General features: G+C 41.6%; 1 protein-coding gene across 1 annotated transcript in view; it reads right to left on the reverse strand.

The window, feature by feature from the left end:
* ADCY2 (adenylate cyclase 2) overlaps positions 1 to 21,223 on the reverse strand; it is a 1,382,785-nt gene that overhangs the window by 948,456 nt on the left and 413,106 nt on the right. Inside the window, exon 3 of the mRNA XM_088442287.1 lies at positions 16,443 to 16,604. Coding sequence (XP_088298413.1) covers positions 16,443 to 16,604 — 162 coding nt within the window. The remainder of the gene's footprint in view (positions 1 to 16,442; positions 16,605 to 21,223) is intronic.

The following is a 21,223-nucleotide window of genomic DNA, read 5'->3' on the forward strand; positions in this document are numbered from 1 at the left end:
GTTTTGTGAAATTCCAGATCATGTCTAAGCAGCCTTAATGGGACATGTAAAACCGTAAGGTTTTTTGTCTCTGGAAAATATATATATAATATAGCAGAAACGCCCGACACTCATGCAAACTCAATTGGTGTACATGCCTTGGTGCCCTCCCAAAAGGTAACGCTCAGCACTTGAAAAACAGGCGGCACACAGTCACAGGTAGATGCGTCCTTCGTTTTGGTTTTAAATAGAGAAAAGAAACACAAAGAGTAAATACAGATGTGTTTTTATTCTCCATTTGGTGGTTTGCTGTTGTTCTGTACTGTATGTGCAGCCTGTTACTGCATGATTGGTGTTCTCTCTTATTTAGATAATTGTTTTATTGCATTTTGTTTATATCTGTCCTTGAAGAAGGTTATTAAAACTGAAACATCGGACACACCTACTTGTGACCATGTGCTGTGTTATACACATACAAGCCCTCTGTGTGCCGCTTGTTTTTCCAGTGCTATATATATATATATATATATATATATATATATATATATATATATATTGTGGCAGTATCACCAGAGATGGCACTAGTGAGCTGCAGAATCTGTGTGGGGCAGGGGAGATCTGCCCACACAGAGAAGAAAAGGATTCTGGGAAGATGCCTAAGTGCTGCCTTGTGGAGAGAGCTCAGGTGTGGGCTGATGAGGAGGCAGACCAGTCAGGCTACTGTGGGAGACAGTCGATGTGAGACACTGGCAGCCAGAGAGCCCAGTGAAGCTGAGTGAGCCATCGGGGGCCAGGAGGCCTGGGTCTGTACCTGCAGGAGGCAAGGGGGGACCACAAACTCTCAGACTGTGTGACAAGAAAGCAGTGAAGCTGCAGGCTGAGGAAACCAGGGCCTAAATCTGTAGAATACAGGGAATTCCACCCAGACTGTATTTGTGTAGTTGTGGCAGCCAAGCCAAGCCAGGCTGGAGCCAGCGATAGACCTGCCAGAAGCAGGCAGAGACGTTGTTGGCAGACTAGCTTCACCACGATAGAGAGGGCTCAAGAAGTGAGCTGGATGCCCTAAATAGGGGCTAGGTTGTTTATTATTTTCTGTTCCTTTGTGTTGTACCTGTTTTTCCCTGCTGGAAGTAAAGCACCATCTCATTTATTTTACTGGAAGGCCAGGTGTGGACTCTAATTCTGCACATAATCACTGCACCACTGACACCAATCTACCAAGCTAATTACCCTATGAAACCAAATTAGCCAGCACTCAAGAATAAAAATCCATCTGGTCCCGGTGCTGGAATATATGTATAACCATGATCTCCAACAGGAAAAACGCACTCCAGGGACACCACACTCAGATGCAAAAAAGAATATGCATTACATAATCATCAACGTTTCAGGGTTCCCGTCCTTTCGTCAGGGCACACATGTGCATCTAAGTGTGGTGTCCCTGGAGTGTCGTTTTTCATGGTGGAGATTATGGATATATATATATATATATATTTATATATATATATAGATATATATATAATGTGCTTTAATATTTCTTTATTTTCAAAGTTATGTAGCAGTTACTGTGCATAATAGGGATAAGGTGCATATGTCATAGGGGGCTGTGCTTTTAATCAAGTACTGCATTTATTTTTTGCAAATCATGCTCATAATGGTTACAAATGGAAGCAAATAAGTTTGCTGTTCAGTCCATTAACCCACTGGTGCAAAATGTTTTCCATAGGTGTGACTTAGCATTAAAAATATGCTGCACTCTATTATATTTTAGCATCTTAAATGACCCCCACTTACACTCTGGAGTCTGTTAGGTTCATGGAATTTATCACACACCTTCTGTAATGAAGCACACATGTCATGTAATGGAGCACACATCTCCAGTAAATCAGCACACTTCCTTGGGCTCAGATAACCTGTAATTCATCACACATCCTTGGACACACAGTCATTCATGTAGCTATTAGTATTTTGTAGAGCAGTAGTAATTGTCTTGTAGCACACATACTATTTATTTCTCTCCCCAGTCTTTTTTTCCGTGCTGGGCAGAGTGATGACATCAGAATTGTGTTGCTGCCATCTGAGTTGCTCTTAGGGGGATTGCTAGACTCCTCAAGAAGTCATAGAAATTAGAGTCAGCACAATGTGCAATATACAGGATATTGCTTTCTCCTTCTCAGTGACTGTGCTTAGTTCACGCAAAGACAGCTTCCCCCAGGATGGTTTCTCATTTAGGATGTTCTTGTTCTCTCTCAGGAGGGTCTTACAGTGATTCCCGTTGTGCTTTTAGCTCCTCTCTGGTGCAGGTCTGTCTAAGGAGGGCTCTCTATGTCTCGGTAATTCTCCCCACGATCAGATTCCTCCATTTTTCCACATCCCTTTGCGCTCTTTCTCTCCTCCTTCACCAGTCTGCAGGTGTTGCCAAGAGATGTAGTTTCTTCCTCTGCTTCTGTCATTAATGGCTGTAGTACCAGTGCACTATAATAAAATATATTCTTGAAGTACATATGGGATCCAGTGCAGGGGCAATGGGCCAGACCCATTAGAGGGATGCATAAGACCCACAGAGTGTGTTTTGACCGCTGCCTGACTTAGAAAGAACATTCAAGCCCATGGCTGATGAAGGAGCACTAGGCTTCCCTCCCCCTAGGAATCCCCATGCATTTTAACTGTGAACAATGTGTATGCTCAGAGATAGGCAGAGTAGGGAGTAGTTAGTGCAGCTGCTTCATCAAGTCATATTTTTAATCTAGTGCTAGGCTGTGGAATCAATTTCCAGTGCCACACACTTAGCCTATCACTGACATGGAGGAGTAGTTGTGCCCAGGGGCGTATTTAAAGAGGTGTGTTCACTCACCATCCAGGGCCCCCTTCTCTCTCTCCGGTGGCTGCAGCGTACTGACCTGTTCAGTAGACTTGGGGCACTAGTCTGTAGACCCGGAGTCTACTGCGCACGTGCAGGACACCAATAAAATGGTGTGGCACGTGTTTTCCCAAAGATATCCCTACTGCGCATGCGCACAATGCCGGGAAAGTGGCCAATGCGGCCATTTTCCAGGTGTTCTATGTAGCGCCTCTCCAGCCAATGTGGGACTTTGGAGAGGTAAGTATTAGGAAGTATTGGTGCAGGGTGTGCGGTGTGGGCTCCCTTGGAACCAGGGGCCCATGTGCACTGCACACCCTGCAACCATTATAGAGATGCCCCTGGTTGTGCCATATACTGTATAATACTATTACAGTGTATATATTAATATATCACCATATATAGTATAATTATTTATTAATAACATTCCCTCTTGACCACACCTTACAGGGGATGTGAGGATGGGGCTGTACATAGACACACTCTTGCAAAGACACAGGAGTCACAAACACTTGGAGCAGGACACAGACAAGGGCATATTCTTCTTACGCTGCTGCAGCCATAGGAGAAAAATGGGCCTAAGTACTGTACTCCGGGAAAAATGGCAAAGTACTGTATATCATGGAGATTTAGCCTCTTAATCTAAGCTAAGTATCTGACTAGGTAGAAATAAGTTAATGGATTAATGGCATAATGATATTGTGTAATAATGTCTACTGTAGTTAGTAAAATGGATAGTTAAGGTAATGTATATGTAACAAGTTTGCAGTGATTTGGTAAAATGTTCATAGTGGAGTTTTGTCTATTCCTACATCAGTTTCATATAGCTGGCTGTGATATATATATATAAATATATATATATATATATATATATATATATATACTGTTAATGGTAGATGTGTGTTATATAGTTATCCTCTTTCCCCCTCCTTCTTCTCATGTGCTCAATGGAGACTGCAGTTTGTTCACGTGATCCACCATGTGGTTTGTACAATAGCATGGCTTGAGATGCTTAGTGGATGCTTGCAGTATTATGATAGGATTGTGTACTATGGGCCTGATTCTGACTTGGGAATATAGGGGTCTATTTACTAAACAGTGTTAGGAGACAGAGTGAAATGTGATAAGGTCCCAGCCAATCGGCTCCCAACTGTCATTTTTCAAACACAGCCTGTGAGATGACAGTTGGGAGCTGATTGGTGGCACCTTATCACTTTCTTATCACTTTTCACTCTGTCTCCTAACACTGCTTAGTAAATAGAGCCCAGAGAGAGAGATCTCTCTCAACTGATCATCTTGGTGAAACCATGTTGCACTGCAGGTGGGGCAGATTTAAAATGTGCAGAGAGATTTAGATTTGGGAGGAGTGTGTCCAAACTAGAGGTGTGCACCGGCCACTTTTCGTGTTTTGTGTTTTGGTTTTGGATCTGGATCTTTCTTCATGTTTTGGATCTGGATTGGTTTTGCCAAAACCACCCTTCCGTGTTTTGGGTTCTGGGTTTTGTGTTTTGGATCTGTATTTTTTTTAAAAAAAGAATAAAAACAGCTAAAATCACAGAATGTGTTGGTTTTTCTGCTCCTATGCTATTATTAACCTCAATAAACTTAATTTCCACTCATTTCCAGTCTATTCTGAACACCTCACACCTCACAATAATGTTTTTATGTCCAAAAGACTATGCTAAGCGACACGAGTGGGCGGCACAAACACGTGACCCATCTAGGAGTGCCACTGCAGTGGCAGACAGGATGGCAGTTTGAAAGACTATGCCCCAAACAGTACATAATGCAAAGAAAAAAAAGAGGCGCAAGATGGAATTGTCCTTGGGCCCTCCCACCCACCCTTATGTTGTATAAACAGGACATGCACACTTTAACAAACCAATCATTTCAGCGCCAGGGTCTGCCACACGACTGTGGCTGAAACGATTGGTTCGTCTGGACCCCCACAAAACAAGCTGGCAATTAATGTTTCCCTGCACAAACTGGCTCTACGGAGGCAAGATGTCGTCCTCATCCTCCTCATCCACCGATTCCTCACCCTCTTCAGTGTTGTGTACATCCTCATCCTCACAGACTAAATGTGGAGAAGATGATGTTCATAAAAATGAATTATCAACTCTTCCAGGGAGACCCGCCGACAGAACGTACAGAGGGACCTGTAGTGGTGGTTTCCAGCGGGGACGAGTTGTCCCCACTGGAATCCACCACTACAGGTCCCTCTGTACATTCTGGAGGCGGGTCTCCCTGGAAGAGTTGATAATTCATTTTATGAACATCATCTTCTCCACATTTTGTGGAAGCAACCTCCTACGCCTTTCGCTGACAAGGAGGGGGGGCAACTCAGGTAAAATAGAGCTAGCTTGTACAGGGGCCTCCAAATTGCCTCTTTTTCCTGCCAGTACATGTACGGACTGTCTGACATGCCTACTTGGATACTGTCACCGATGTAATCCTTTAACAGAGAGATGCACGCTTGTCGCTGCTGCTTTGAGGATGCAGGTGCGGCTACTGCGCATACAATTCACACACAAACACAGAAAAAAAGAATATTTTATTTTGGTTGGAGCGCACTTTGGGGGTTACACCACCCTTTAACAGACAGACGCACGCTTGTCGCTGCTTCTTTGAGGATGCAGGTGCGGCTACAGTCCACATATTTCACAAAGACAGGAAAAAAAAAAAGAATTTATTTTTTTGTGGAGCGCACTTTGGGGGTACACCACCCTTTGACAGACAGATGCACGCTTGTCGCTGCTGCTTTGAGGATGCGGGTGCGGCTACAGCCCACACAATTCACAAAGACAGAAAAAAAAAGAAGAATTTTTTTATTGTTTGTGGAGCGCACTTTGAGGGTTACACCACCCTTTAACAGACAGCCACATGCTTGTCGCTGCTGCTTTGAGGATGCAGGTGCAGCTACAGCCCACACAATTCACAAAGACAGAAAAAAAATTTTTTTTTTTATTGATTGTGGAGCGCACTTTAAGGGTTACACCACCCTTTAACACACAGACGCATGCTTGTTGCTGCTGCTTTGAGGATGCAGGTGGAATCTAGACGGGATTTGGAACCGGGGACACTCTACCTCCATCAATTGTCTAAATCCCACTGCACTAATGGCGGATACCAGACGCACGTCTAACACCAACATAGCAGTAAAGGCCTCAGTTATACGTTTTGCTTCAGGATGACTGCTGTCGTACTTCATCCTCCTCGCTAGGGACTGTTGGAGGGTCAATTGTTTAGTAAAAGTAATGGTGTTCCTACTTCCTCTCTGGGATGATGAACAACTCCCAGCAGCAGCAACAGCACTAGGAGGAAGTGGTTCTTGATCTTTCCCTATTTTATTTTTATCTGAGAAAGTTTGGTCCTCCATTTATGTTATATTGATATATACGTGTGGCTAAGGCGCACACAAACACAGAAAATATTTTTTTATTTTTGTTGGACACTAGTGCACTTTGTGGGTTACACCACCCTTTAAGAAATGAGCCAGCCGGCCCTTTACTTATGGGACACAGGCGCACACTTGGCGCTGCTCCTTTGTTGCTGCACGTGCAGCCACAGTGCACACAATTCACAAACACAGAAAATATTTTTTTATTTTGTTTGGAGTGCACTTTGGGGGTTATAGCACCCTTTAACGGTCAAGCCAGCCAGCCCTTTACTTATGACACAGGCGCACGCTTGGCACTACTTTGTAGATGCACCTGCTGCTACTGCACACACAATTCACAAACACAAAAAAAAATATATATTTTTTTTTTTTGGAGTGCCCTTTGGGGGTTACAGCACCCTTTAACGGACAAGCCAGCCAGCCCTTTACTTATGGGAAACAGGCGCACGCTTGGCGCTGCTCCTTTGTTGATGCACGTGCAGCCACAGTGCACACAATTCACAAACACAGAAAAAAAAAATTTATTTTGTTTTGTTTTGCACTTTGGGGGTTACAGCACCCTATAATGGTCAAGCCAGCCGGCCCTTTACTTATGACACAGGCGCACGCTTGGCACTACTTTGTTGATGCACGTGCGGCTACTGTGCACACAATTCACATACAGAAAAAATATTTATTTTTTTTGCACTTGGGGGGAGCATCCCTGATGGATAGAGCACCCCCTGGACAACACTACAGCACCCCTTTAGGACTGGGACACTGCACAACACAGTCCAGCCAGTCCCTGTGGACTTTGGAGGAGTGGGCACAGCCCCTATGGACAACAGCAGCACAGCACAACACAGCCAGCCCCTATGGACTTTGGAGGAGTGGACACAGCCCCTATGGACAACAGCAGCACAGTACAACACAGCCAGCCCCTATGGACTTTGGAGGAGTGGACATAGCCCCTATGGACAACAGCAGCACAGCACAACACATTACAACACTACACTACACTACACTACTCAGCCCAGCCAGCCCTAACTTCCACCCTCCCTCTTCACTGTCCACAGCCGAGTGAGAAAATGGCGGCGACGCGGTACCTTATATAGAATCCAAAACCCGCGAGACCCGGAAGGCGGGATGATGACGTTTTGCCTTGATTTCAGATACGAGTCAGGCTGGAAAAGTCGAGCCTGACTCGGATCGGCCTCGGATCGGGGGGGCTCGGGGGGGGTTCGGATTTCAGAAATCCGAACCCGCTCACCCCTAGTCCAAACTGATATCTAATTTTTAGAGTAATAATAAAGCTGTGCAGTATTTGTGGGCTATATGCAAAAGAAGCCAGTATTTACCAAACATGCAAAAAAAATGATGTATTTACATTTACACCCCTTGCAATATGGTTTGTTCAGGTTCACATTAAGTGCTATGTCTCTCTCTATTCCCAAGTCTGAATCAGGCCCTATGTGTTGTATACTGGTAGCTTAGCTATAACATGGTCAGGGCCGGATTAAGGGGGGGCGACAGGAGCGGTCGTCCCGGGGCCCCCACACACAGAGGGGCGAGGGGCCCCCACCACTCGAGCACGGCATGCTGACAATTTCCCCTGGTAGCGTGGCCGATGTGGGGGTGGAGCCTATATGACAAGCCCCACCCCCATATGACCCACAAATAGCGAGATATCAGTGCGAGGGGGCGGAGCCTAATGAAGGGAACCTCAGCTGTATAAAATGTAAGTGTATGTGTACTGTTATATTGTTTATATATGTGTATGTATGTGTCTATATGTGTATGTTTATGTTTGTGTATATATGTGTGTTATTGTATATACAGTATGTGTTTGTGTGTGTATACTGTGTATGTATGTGTTTGTGTATATATGTGTGTTATTGTATATACAATATGTGTTAGTATGTGTATATACTGTGTATGTGTTAGTATGTATGTACAGTATGTGTTAATGTGTATATATGTGTTAGTGTGTGTATACTGTGTATTGTCGAAGCCGGACGATTGGCAGACAGGGTTTGCGCGATGCCACCTTGCGAATGGCGACAAGACTCCATTTTATAAATAGAGTACACAGCGCCATTTTGTCAAAAAACACATAGTACACAAAACACAGCGCTAAATTGCTAATTAGTAGCACGTTCAGCTTTTGAACGATCCCTACACAACCAATACCGACTTAATCCCATACACTCAGAGATACCTTTCCAGCTTAGTGCTGCTCGCTAAGTACCCCCCAGACGCACAATGCTATTTAGTGTTGTTTCTCCTCACATACATACACTGCACACTTACATAAAAGGTTCCATAGCTCCAAAGTGTAATATTCAAGATTTATTCATTTATTGCTAATGCTGTGAAATAAAGACTATTTGGTATCTAATGTTTAATACGTGATAAGCAAATAGTGTTTGGTATTGTACTGATCTACACTTTCTCAACAGCTTTCCGGTATCATCGGAGTGAAGATCGCAACATGCATTCTCAACTTATGGACCGTAGAGAGTTAAAACACCAAAATGTACCTTGTAAAATGTTAGCAGCTTAGTTATGCATGGAGGGGGGAATAAGGAGACAACAAGCTTTTGGAGGCTGATCTGTGTCCATTTGAAGTGACCTGTTTAGCATGGTTGTTGTAGTTATTATAATTGTGATCATTAATGGATATAATGATTTACAGAGTTACAACTTAATGTGAGTTTTCTTATTTTCAAAATGGAGTTTGTCTAGAGACTATGCGGTTTGGACAATAGGTCATGTATCATTCCCAACCCCCCCCACACACACACACACCCTCACCAACCATCTTGGACATGTGCTGTCAGCAGACATATATATCTCTCTCATTGTATTTTGATCTCTCTCTCTCTCCCTCTCTCTTTGTATGGTTGTATTCTCTCTCTCTCTCTCCCCCTCTCTTTTTGTATGGTTGTATTATCTCTCTCTCTCCCTCTCTCTTTGTATGGTTGTATTATCTCTCTCTCTCTTTCTCTCTCTCTCTCTCTCTCTCTCTCTCTCTCTCTCTCGCAGACATCTCTCTCTCTCCCTCTCTCTTTGTATGGTTGTATTATCTCTCTCTCTCTCTCTCTCTCTCTCTCTCTCTCGCAGACATCTATCTCTCCCTCTCTCTCTCTCTCTTTGTATGGTTGTATTATCTCTCTCTCTCTCGCAGACATCTCTCTCTCTCTCTCTCTCTCTCGCAGACATCTCTCTCTCCCTCTCTCATTGTTTGAAGTTTAATCACTGTTTTTTTTGCATATGTAATAACTGTACCTTGAGTCTGTATAATTCCTTTTCGCTAAATTGTCTTTAGATCACAGCGAGTAACCTACTGTTTTATGTTGAAAAATATACTTTGTGCTTTGGAAACACATGTTCAAGGTCTGAAGGCTTTTATTTTACTGTATGACTGCGTATGCAAATAGCATCAATTTTAGAAGGTATAGGCAGGTTTAGAAGGTATAGGAAGGATTGTACCAGAGGTTTTATTACGTTACAACAGTATGTATATGTGTTAGTGTGTATGAGTTTGTATACTGTATATGTGTGTGTAAGTTATATAAAATATATGTTTGCTACATATATATTATATGTGTGTGTGTGCGTGTTTAATGTGTGGTGGGGAGGGGGGTAGGCTCCATGTGGCTTGGTGGGGGCCCCCACAACTTAGTTGCCCCAGGGCCCTCACAAGCCTTAGTCCGGCCCTGAACATGGTGTATTTAGAAATAAGATGGAAACTGGTTGAATTATTGCAATCTGTAGAATATATATTTCAGTTTGATGTTAGCTGGTGATTGTAGTTTATTAAAGGAAAATGGTGACTGCCATGTGCTGTTCCCTTTTGTGATATGGGCCTTGAAACATGTGCTCCCCCTTCCCCCATTGAACCATGTGCTTGATTCAATGGAAGTTGTGAATTACTAGTATTGTGATCATAGTTATCATAGTTATAATACTAACGTAGGTTTGGTGTTATATAGTTCAAATAGGTTTGTTATAGTTATTATAATTATGATCATTAATGGATATATAATTTACAGAGTTACAACATTATGTGAGTTTTCTTGCCTTCAAAATGGAGTCTGGAGACCAGGAAGCTTGTAAACAAAGGAAGTCCATGTGCTTCTACCCCCCTCCCCAGTCTAGTGAGTGCTGGATGCAGTCTGGAGGGATTGTGAGGTCTGTGTTGGGATGATATTGTTGGACATTGGAATCAGCTTGTGATGTGCATGTTGGAGTATTACATGGTGTAGTGTTTGCCTGATGTATTAGCAATTGGCATACAATATTCAGTTTGCATATTCATAATAGTAGTAGGAATTACTGGATGCATTCTGTGGATATTCCAGAGCTAGTTTTATGGGAGTTTTTCTCATATTCAAAATGGAGTCTGCAGTCAAAATGGCTACCTGTAAACAATAGGAACATGCAGTCTAACATCCCCCACACAGAACATACAAACCCATCTCTCACCATGCTTTCCTAGCATCTCTCTCTCTTTCCCCTCCCCCTCTCTCTTCGCTGATTGTATTTTGACTAGTATTGTAAAGTTTAAATACTGTTTTATGAACATGAATACATAAATTAATTTAATTATAAATACATCTTTGCTTTGCTACATCTTGTGTGCATCATTCTTATTGAAAGGAAATTATCCAAATGATTTAAAAGGTATATAATTCTGGTTAACACTTTGTGAGTTCATATATACTGTATATATTACTTCTAACCTGATGTTAGTTATTTAATGAAAAATTTAATATTTGCTTCCAATATATGAGGTTTAAACTGGCAATTGCCGGCAGGTACAAACAAAGCAAAACAGGCACAGAGGGAAAATAACACACCCCTTAACAAATACACTCTCTCTTCCATAATATCAGTAAATTACGAAGGGTTGGTGACATTTAAATATATAGAATGCTCAGTGTGGGGGTATTTGGAAAAGTAAAAATGCTAAATGACTCACTTCAAACTACTGTTTTGGCACCTCCAATATACTGGACCAGCTTAAGTCACTTTGAGATGGTGTCAAATGGTACATTCAAATTTTACCAAGCTCTAAATGGTCATAGCCGGTAGTACTACAATGTTGCAAGAATCTGATAAAAAGATGCAAAGACGATTTATGGTTCTTTGGTAACAATATACCCCAATATTGAGGAAAATAGACTTATGGATAATCCTTTTGACATCCATTATACAGTTTTATTTGCTGTGAGAATTCAATCGGCTTTGTAAACAAGTGAAGTTCAACACATTTTTTAATTACATATAAACTGTGTTTCTATAGTATAAAGTGCTTCAACACCCCACAATACCCATCGGGGCATACTAACTATTTCCCATATGCTCACCCTGCTTGTTAGAGTATAATCTAGTAGCACTTGCTAAGGTACATGGAAATGTCATGTTAACTTAATTTTTTTGAATCCTATTCACCCCTGGATGGCCAGTACTGTATGTCATAGCTCAGTTACTATGAAAGCAAAGAGGACTGTAAGAAGAAATGGGTTGGGTCTGCAATTCCAGCGCTCATAATGCTGGCGATCAGAAACCCGGTAGCATAATATCAATGGCGGAAATCCTGACATATGCAAGTAAGTATTTTAACCCTTCCCCTTAACATACCCCGACCCCTAACACACCTTTCCCAAAGCCTAACCCTCACCTCCTGCAGCCTAACCCTAACCGTCCCCCCTGCAGCCTGACCCTAATCCTCTTCTCCCACAGCTTAACCATAACCCTCCCACTAGTGCCTAACCCTAACTTCTAACCCTAAACCTATCCCTAAACCTAATCCTTACCATCAGGATCGCAGCCTTCCACAATCTGGAGTCATGATTCTGACTGCTGTCTGATTCTGACCACCGGCATTGTGTGTGATGGGATGTCGACTACATCCCCTGGTGCAAGCATGACATTGAAGATTACATACAACTAGAGATGTGCAGTTCGGTTTCCATGGAAACAGAACACACCCGAACTTAGGGGTTATGAGTAAAAATGAGCCAGGGCTCAGGTCTTCCCACCATGTTCGGATCTCAAAATAAGGAAAAACATAATCTTCCTGGTGTCAGATCTTGTGTGTTTTGGATTACATATTAAAGACTCTTCCTCGTCACCAGGCACCATTTCACATTGGATAATAGAGGGAGAGAGAGTAGGCAGTGGGCTGCAGCACTGAATAAATGCCAATAAGAGGAGTGGACAGGAAAAGCTAATATAGGGGCACTTATTCCAGTATATAAGGGCACTTTGTATATATGGCTGCAGCACTGTGAGGCACAAAAATGCCATCGGAGTGGACTGCAGCTCTGTGTTTATTACTAAAATAAAAAAAAGCCAACTAGTGCATATTTAAAAAAAAAAAACGAAACAACAACAAGTAGGAGTACTGTGTTAAATGGCACTATAGAGCAGCACAGTGTGGCACAAAAAATGCCATAGGAGTGGACTGCATCACTGTGTTACTTAAAATCCCTACTGGGACACTTTTTTTTTATAAAACAAAAAAAAGATTATAACGTCATTAGGGTGCCACCCTTATACTAGAAGCACTGTAAGGCATTTTAATATAAAACTTGTGTGTTAAAAAATATAATATAATTATTTGGGTGCCATCTGGCTTATATTAGGGGTGCTGTGAGGCAGATTGTTGTGTGTTTAGGCACAGTTAAAACATTTTACAATAAAAAATATAACCTCATTAGGGTGCCACCTCTGAGGCAGTTTGTGTGTTAAGAGGCCTTCAGGCACTGTTCTAAATTTTTTCTATAAAACTTGTGTGTTAAAAAATATAACATTATTATTATTAGGGTGCTCCCAGCTTATACTAGGGCCGCTGTAAGGCAGTTTGTTATGAGTTAGAACCTTCAGTTACAGTTAAAACATTTTACAATAAAACATCTGTGTTAAAAAAATATACGGTCGTTATTAGGGTACCACCAGGTTTGTACTGCTGCTGCTGCTATTGGGCATAAATGTTCATCCCAGAAGGGTACCAAGAAGACTAGTTTCAAACAACAATGAACTGAAACAATCCTTTGCAACAGAAGATAAGTATGAATGTAGCCATCCAGTTGCACAGTGGATTTATTAGATCTGCGTCCAATATCCGCCATCAATGATTTGGTTTTAGACAGTTAATTGAGATCCTGTGTCCCTGCTATCAAACTACATCTCGATTCCATTTTACAAGAACAGCAATTCCTTGTCTGTACAGGGACATTAAAACTAGTTCTTGGACAAGATAATGCCATTGTACACACTATTCACTAAACCACAGAAATGTGGACAAGCGATACTGGTCAAACAAAAGATTACATAACTATGACAGCCCACTTAGTGATGACGTCTCTCCCATAATGCAAAGCGGCCGGAGGAGCTGATAGCAGCGGTGGGACCAGGAGCGGGGTTTCAGGTAAGTGTTTTTTTTTTTGTCATTAGGACTACTGGGGGCACTACCAGGGGGTATTACTTATGGGGGCACTACCAGGGGGGGATTACTTGTGGGGGCCCTACCAGAGGGGGATTACTTGTGGGGACTCTACCAGGGGGGGATTACTTGGGGCACTACCAGGGGAGGATTACTTCTGGGGGCACTACCAGGTGGGGATTACTACTGGGGGCACTACCAGGGGGAATTACTACTGGGGGCACTACCAGGGAGAATTACTTCTGGGGGCACTACCAGGGGGGATTACTACTGGGGGTACTACCAGCTGCTGCATTTCCCACCCTAAGCTTATACTCGAGTCAATAAGTTTTCCCAGTTTTTTGGGGTAAAATTAGGTACCTCGGCTTATATTCGGGTCGACTTATACTCGAGTATATATGGTAATTCTTTCTATGAAGTTGTATAGTTTATTAAACTGCCATCCTGTCTGCCACTACTGTGCCACAATGTTTCATAGATGTGTTATATTCTTTTAAACTGACGTGTTTGTGTCGCTGCTCTGTGACTTAGTTTAGCCAGCAAGCCTATGACCAATATTGGTGAACAATATTGTGAGTTGGTCAAAAAATTGACTAGAAATGACTGGAAATTAATGTTATTGAGGTCAATAGTACTATAGGAACAAAAGCAGGCACATATTACATGATTTTAGCTGTTATTATAATTTAAAAAAAATATCCATACAACTTTTACATCTATAGCATATCAATGGTTTATGCATTCCCCTGGTTAATGTAGCATAGGGAAATTTTAGTTTCTTTATATACTGTGTGTGTATGTGTGTGTAATATATATATATATATATATATATATATATAATACACACACACAGAGTGCATATGTAACTGTATAAAAACTAACAAATCCTCTTTAGGGTTAGCCAAGTACATTTTTTTTTAAATATGTTATTGTTTTTTATTCTACAGCAATTATTTACAATAGTGTTTAAATAAGCTTTGGGGGATGCTTACTTTCAAATCTGTTGGCAATTTTATTACAACTGTGTTAGGGTAAAGATATCAAAGGTCTTAATCTGATTAGTCAATTTCCTTTTGGCTGTTGGCAAAATAATCATTTAACTGCCAGGAGTCATTGACATGTTTGCACCTTAGGAGGCCACATCATTTTATTTAGTATTTTATTCATTTAATTTAATTGTGACACAATGTTTTAACCCTTTTGCACAGGTTAACAAATAAGACTTTGAATTTCCAGTCATTTTCACCAATATTGGCCAAAGGCTGCAACGAGCTGGCTGGCTAAAGTAAGCAACAGAGAATTGGCACAAACTCATAGTTTTAAATAATATAGCACATCTATGAAACATAATGGTACTCCAGTGGTAGACAGGAAGGCAGTTTAATAAACTATACAATCCAATAACATTTTTTCTTTAATCAAGAACTAGATCAGAGGCCAGAACATATAAATGGAGGTGGAGTAATTAGTGGAAACTAGGTAAATCATTGATTGATTAATTACTAACAGTCCTGTAATAACTACAGTATCAAGAAAAACAAACCGGATACATGGAAAAAAACTATAAAAAACAAGCTTCTAAAATCCTAATGAGACTTTTAAAGTGGAAACTGAATCCATGTTTTAACCCTTTTGCACATGTTAGAAACTAAGTAGTGTCACAGACTTTTAGCTTTGAGGCACAAAGTGGCATAGATGAGCTACTCTCTGCAAGACCCAAATCATATCACGTCTTATAGACAAACACTATAGATATCAATGCATGTGGTATAATATAAAGACATGCAGAATGTCAACATTGAGATGAGGGAGGGATGGCATGTTCAGATGTATGAGTATATTAAGGGTGTGTTGGTGCAATTGCAATCAGATGCATACTGAGTCACTACTACATATACTCCAGAGAAAGCTGCATCATTCTGATGGTAAGGGAAGGTGCAAATATAGAAGATGATGATTGCAAGTATTAGTGAACTCCATGTGTTTGCCAGAAATTAAATGCACTTGCTCATGCTGATTAGTGCTTTCTTCATTGCTTCAAAAAATATTAAGCTGTTATGTCTGCAGGTGAGATGTATCAAGTATGGGAGAGAGATAGAATGGTGTAGTTGCCCAAAGCAACCAATCAGCTTCTAACTGTCATTTCAAAGATTGTGCTAGATGAATGACAGTTAGAAGCTGATTGGTTGATTTGGACAACCTTTCCACTTTATCTCCCTCCACTGCTTGACACATCTCCTTATGTATCTTTGCAAATGTATTTTCTTGAGATGTAAAGTTGTTTATACTGGATTAGAGAAGTTTAACTTTTATTGATGCCTAACAGCAAATGCGTATTTTGCAAGCAAAACAAATGATTAAAAACATGGGCATACGTGTATTTGACTTATAGCTGGTGCAAAGTTACTGCTAATGCAGAAATCTACACATCTTGGGGTGTAAATATGCTATTTTTGCATGGTTTTAGCATTATTTATGCCTCTTTTGAGACCACCTAAGCATAATCCTGTGAATGTTCAGCAGTACAGTATACCTCTTGGCTATGAGAATGTGCCAAGTGACAAAGTTGTAGTGACAGCTGCCTACTATCTTTGAGATAAGTGTGGTCAATCATCTTAGTTTAATACTTATGATACTATTGTCTGGAGGTGACACTGATTAATCAAACTGGCCAAATTGTGGTTTATGCTGTAGTTGCTTTTGGCAAATATTAAGGGCCTTGAGAAACTCAACATGACTTTTTCAGCAGTTAATTAAATGATAGCACATACCTGCCAGACCAAGTGTTCTGTTCCACCTTCAGAAGAAGATAAGTAGACACTCAAAACAATGGTATGCGATGAAGAGGTCAAAATACTGGTTATTATTGCATCTCTCATGTTGAACGAAAGCATGGTGTATGCCACAAATATAATGAATAAGAAAAAGGAAACCTAGAAAGAAAAGGAAAAGCAAAGTAATCAGTATAACAGTTTTAAAGAGAAATCCAGACCAATAAACTTACTTTCATTCTTTCAAATATAAGATAAACTGATTTAAGTGACACTGTCACAATAAATTAGGGTATCCTCAGAGATTAAATTGTTAAATTCGACAATGGTTTCAAATATTAATGTGTAAGTCTCAAGGACATAGTCAGAAAAAGTTTAAAATTTGTGAAACTGTTTTATTTATTTGATATGTTTGCTGAATACTGATACTATAATTCATAAAAGAACATCATGGGGTATATTTACTAAAGGTTGATTTTGGTGTCGATTTTTATGGCTACTGAAACCAACAGTCTAATGCACTGCCAAAACCACTAATTTGCTAACATTCAATTTTGATTTCGAAATCGATGTTAGTCATATTTGGCCTGTGTAAATGCATTCAGTTTTGAATAGAGATGAGTGCCGACCCACGTGTTTTGGTTTTGGTTCTAATTCGTCATCGGGTTTTGGTTTTGCCTCTGTATTTTTTTTTAAGAATTCATAAAAACTAAAATCGCATAATTTGGGCCTGTTTTTGTTCCTACAGTATTATTAACTTCAGTAACATTAATTTCCATTCATTTACATTTTGACCACCTCACAATATTGTTTTCACCCATTTTAGGCCAAAAATTTGCACCAAGCTAGCAGGCTTACTAAGTAATAAAATGACAGATCAATCTCAAACATGGCACATCTAGGAAACAGAGTGGCACTGCAGTGGCAGACAGGATGGCAGTTTAATATAAAGTAGGGGTGTGCACCGGCCACTTTTCGTGTTTTGTGTTTTGGTTTTGGATCTGGATCTTTCTTCGTGTTTTGGATCTGGATTGGTTTTGCCAAAACCACCCTTCCGTGTTTTGGGTTCTGGGTTCTGTGTTTTGGATCTGTATTTTTTTTAAAAAAGCATAAAAACAGCTAAAATCACAGAATTTGTGGGTTTTTCTGCTCCTATGCTATTATTAACCTCAATAACCTTAATTTCCACTCATTTCCAGTCTATTCTGAACACATCACACCTCACAATAGTGTTTTTATATCCAAAAGGTTGCACCGAGGTAGCTGGATGACTATGCTAAGAGATACGAGTGGGCGGCACAAACACGTGGTCCATCTAGGAGTGACACTGCAGTGGCAGACAGGATGGCAGTTTGAAAAACTAGGCCCCAAACAGTACATAATTCAAAGAAAAAAAAGAGGTGCAAGATGGAATTGTCCTTGGGCCCTCCCAACCACCCTTATGTTGTATAAACAGGACATGCACACTTTAACAAACCAAACATTTCAGCACCAGGGTCTGCCACACGACTGTGGCTGAAATGATTGGTTTGTTTGGGCACCCACAAAACAAGCTGGCAATTAATCTGTCCCTGCACAAACTGGCTCTACGGAGGCAAGATGTCGTCCTCATCCTCCTCATCCACCGATTCCTCACCCTCTTCAGTGTTGTGTACATCCTCATCCTCACAGAGTATTAATTCGTCCCCGCTGGAATCCACAACCACAGGTCCCTCTGTACGTTCTGGAGGCTGGTCTCCCTGGAAGAGTTGATAATTCATTTTATGAACATCATCTTCTCCACATTTTGTGGAAGCAACCTCCTATGCCTTTCGCTGACAAGGTTCCCGGCTGCACTAAACACTCTTTCGGAGTACACACTGGAGGGGGGGCAACTCAGGTAAAATAGAGCAAGTTTGTACAGGGACCTCCAAATTGCTTCTTTTTCCTGCCAGTACAGGTACGGACTGTCTGACATGCCTACTTGGAAGCTGTCACCGATGTAATCCTTTAACAGACAGACGCACACTTGTCACTGCTGCTTTATGGATGCAGGTGCGGCTACAGCCCACACATTTCACAAAGACAGAAAAAAAAAGAAGAATTTTTTTATTGTTTGTGGAGCGCACTTTGAGGGTTACACCACCCTTTAACAGACAGACGCACGCTTGTCGCTGCTGCTTTGAGGATGCAAGTGCGGCTACAGCCCACACAATTCACAAAGACAGAAAAAAAAGAAGAATTTTTTTATTGTTTGTGGAGCGCACTTTGAGGGTTACACCTCCCTTTAACAGACAGACGCACGCTTGTCACTGCTGCTTTAAGGATGCAGGTGTGGCTACAGCCCACACATTTCACAAAGACAGAAAAAAAAAGAAGAATATTTTTATTGTTTGTGGAGCACACTTTGAGGGTGTCACCACCCTTTAACAGACAGATGCACGCTTGTTGCTGCTGCTTTGAGGATGCAAGTGCGGCTACAGCCCACACAATTCACAAAAACAGAAAAAAAAGAAATATTTTTTTATTGTTTGTGGAGCGCACTTTGAGGGTTACACCACCCTTTAACAGACAGACGCACGCTTGTCGCTGCTGCTTTAAGGATGCAGGTGTGGCTACAGCCCACACATTTCACAAAGACAGAAAAAAAAAGAAGAATATTTTTATTGTTTGTGGAGCACACTTTGAGGGTGTCACCACCCTTTAACAGACAGACGCACGCTTGTCGCTGCTGCTTAAAGGATGCAGGTGTGGCTACAGCCCACACATTTCACAAAGACAGAAAAAAAAGAAGAATATTTTTATTGTTTGTGGAGCGCACTTTGAGGGTTACACCACCCTTTAACAGACAGACGCACGCTTGTTGCTGCTGCTTTGAGGACAGTATCATATGCAGTGACAGTAGACTTGTCAGAAATTGTTGGCACGTCCTTCAATCCAGACCAGATGTCCAAACCGGCCCTTGACTTATGACACAGGCGCACGCTTGGCGCTGCTACTGTGTTGATGCACGTGCGGCAACATCGCACACAAGTCACAAACACATTAAAAAAATAGTTTTTTATTTTTTGGAGCACTTTGAGGGTTACACCAACCTTTAACAGACAGACGCACGTTTGTCGCTGCTGCTTTGAGGATGCAAGTGCGGCTACAGCCCACACAATTCACAAAGACAGAAAAAAAAGAAGAAAATTTTTATTGTTTGTGGAGCGCACTTTGAGGGTATCACCACTCTTTAACAGACAGACGCACGTTTGTCGCTGCTGCTTTAAGGATGCAGGTGCAACTACAGCCCACACATTTCACAAAGACAGAAAAAAAAGAAGAATATTTTTATTGTTTGTGGAGCGCACTTTGAGGGTTACACCACCCTTTAACAGACAGACGCACACTTGTCGCTGCTGCTTTGAGGATGCAAGTGTGGCTACAGCCCACACAATTCACAAAGACAGAAAAAAAAAGAATAATTTTTTTATTGTTTGTGGAGCACACTTTGAGGGTGTCACCACCCTTTAACAGACAGACGCACGCTTGTCGCTGCTGCTTTAAGGATGCAGGTGCGGCTACAGCCCACACATTTCACAAAGACAGAAAAAAAAGAATTTTTTTATTTTGTGGAGCGCACTTTGAGGGTTACACCACACTTTAACAGACAGATGCACACTTGTCGCTGCTGCTTTGAGGATGCAAGTGCGGCTACAGCCCACACAATTCACAAAGACAGAAAAAAAAAGAATTTTTTTATTGTTTGTGGAGCGCACTTTGAGGGTTACACCACCCTTTAACAGACAGAGGATGCAGGTGGAATCTAGATGGGATTTGGAACCGGGGACACACTACCTCCATCAATTGTCTAAATCCCACTGCACTAATGGCGGATACCGGATGTACGTCTAACACCAACATAGCAGTCAAGGCCTCAGTTATACGTTTTGCTTCAGGATGACTGCTGTCGTACTTCATCCTCATCGCTAGGGACTGTTGGAGGGTCAATTGTTTAGTAAAAGTAATGGTGTTCCTACTTCCTCTCTGGGATGATGAACAACTCCCAGTAGCAGCAACAGCACTAAGAGGAAGTGGTTCTTGATCTTTCCCTATTTTATTTTTATCTGAGAAAGTTTGGTCCTCCATTTATGTTATATTGATATACACGTGCGGCTAAGGCGCACACAAACACAGAAAATATTTTTTTTATTTTTGCTGGAGAGTAGTGCACTTTGTGGGTTACACCACCCTTTAAGAAATGAGCCAGCCGGCTCTTTACTTATGGGATACAGGCGCACGCTAGGCGCTGCTCCTTTGTTGATGCACGTGCAGCCACAGTGCACACAATTCGCAAACACAGAAAATATTTTTTTATTTGGTTTGGAGTGTACTTTGGGGGTTACAGCACCCTATAACAGTCAAGCCAGCTGGCCCTTTACATATGACACAGGCGCACGCTTCTCACTACTTTGTTAATGCACGTGCGGCTACTGCGCACACAATTCACAAACACAGAAAATATTTTTTTATTTGGTTTGGACTGGAGTGTACTTTGGGGGTTACAGCACCCTTTTATCGGTCAAGCCTGCCGGCCCTTTACTTATGACACAGGCGCACGCTTGGCACTACTTTGTTGATGCACGTGCGGCTACTGCGCACACAATTCACAAACACAGAAAATATTTTTTTATTTGGTTTGGACTGGAGTGTACTTTGGTGGTTACAGCACCCTTTAACAGTCAAGCCAGCTGGCCCTTTACTTATGACACAGGCGCACGCTTGGCACTACTTTGTTGATGCACGTGCGGCTACTGCGC

Source organism: Taudactylus pleione, unplaced genomic scaffold, assembly GCF_031769625.1.
Source record: "Taudactylus pleione unplaced genomic scaffold, aTauple2 ptg000309l, whole genome shotgun sequence".
Classification (NCBI taxonomy): domain Eukaryota; kingdom Metazoa; phylum Chordata; class Amphibia; order Anura; family Myobatrachidae; genus Taudactylus; species Taudactylus pleione.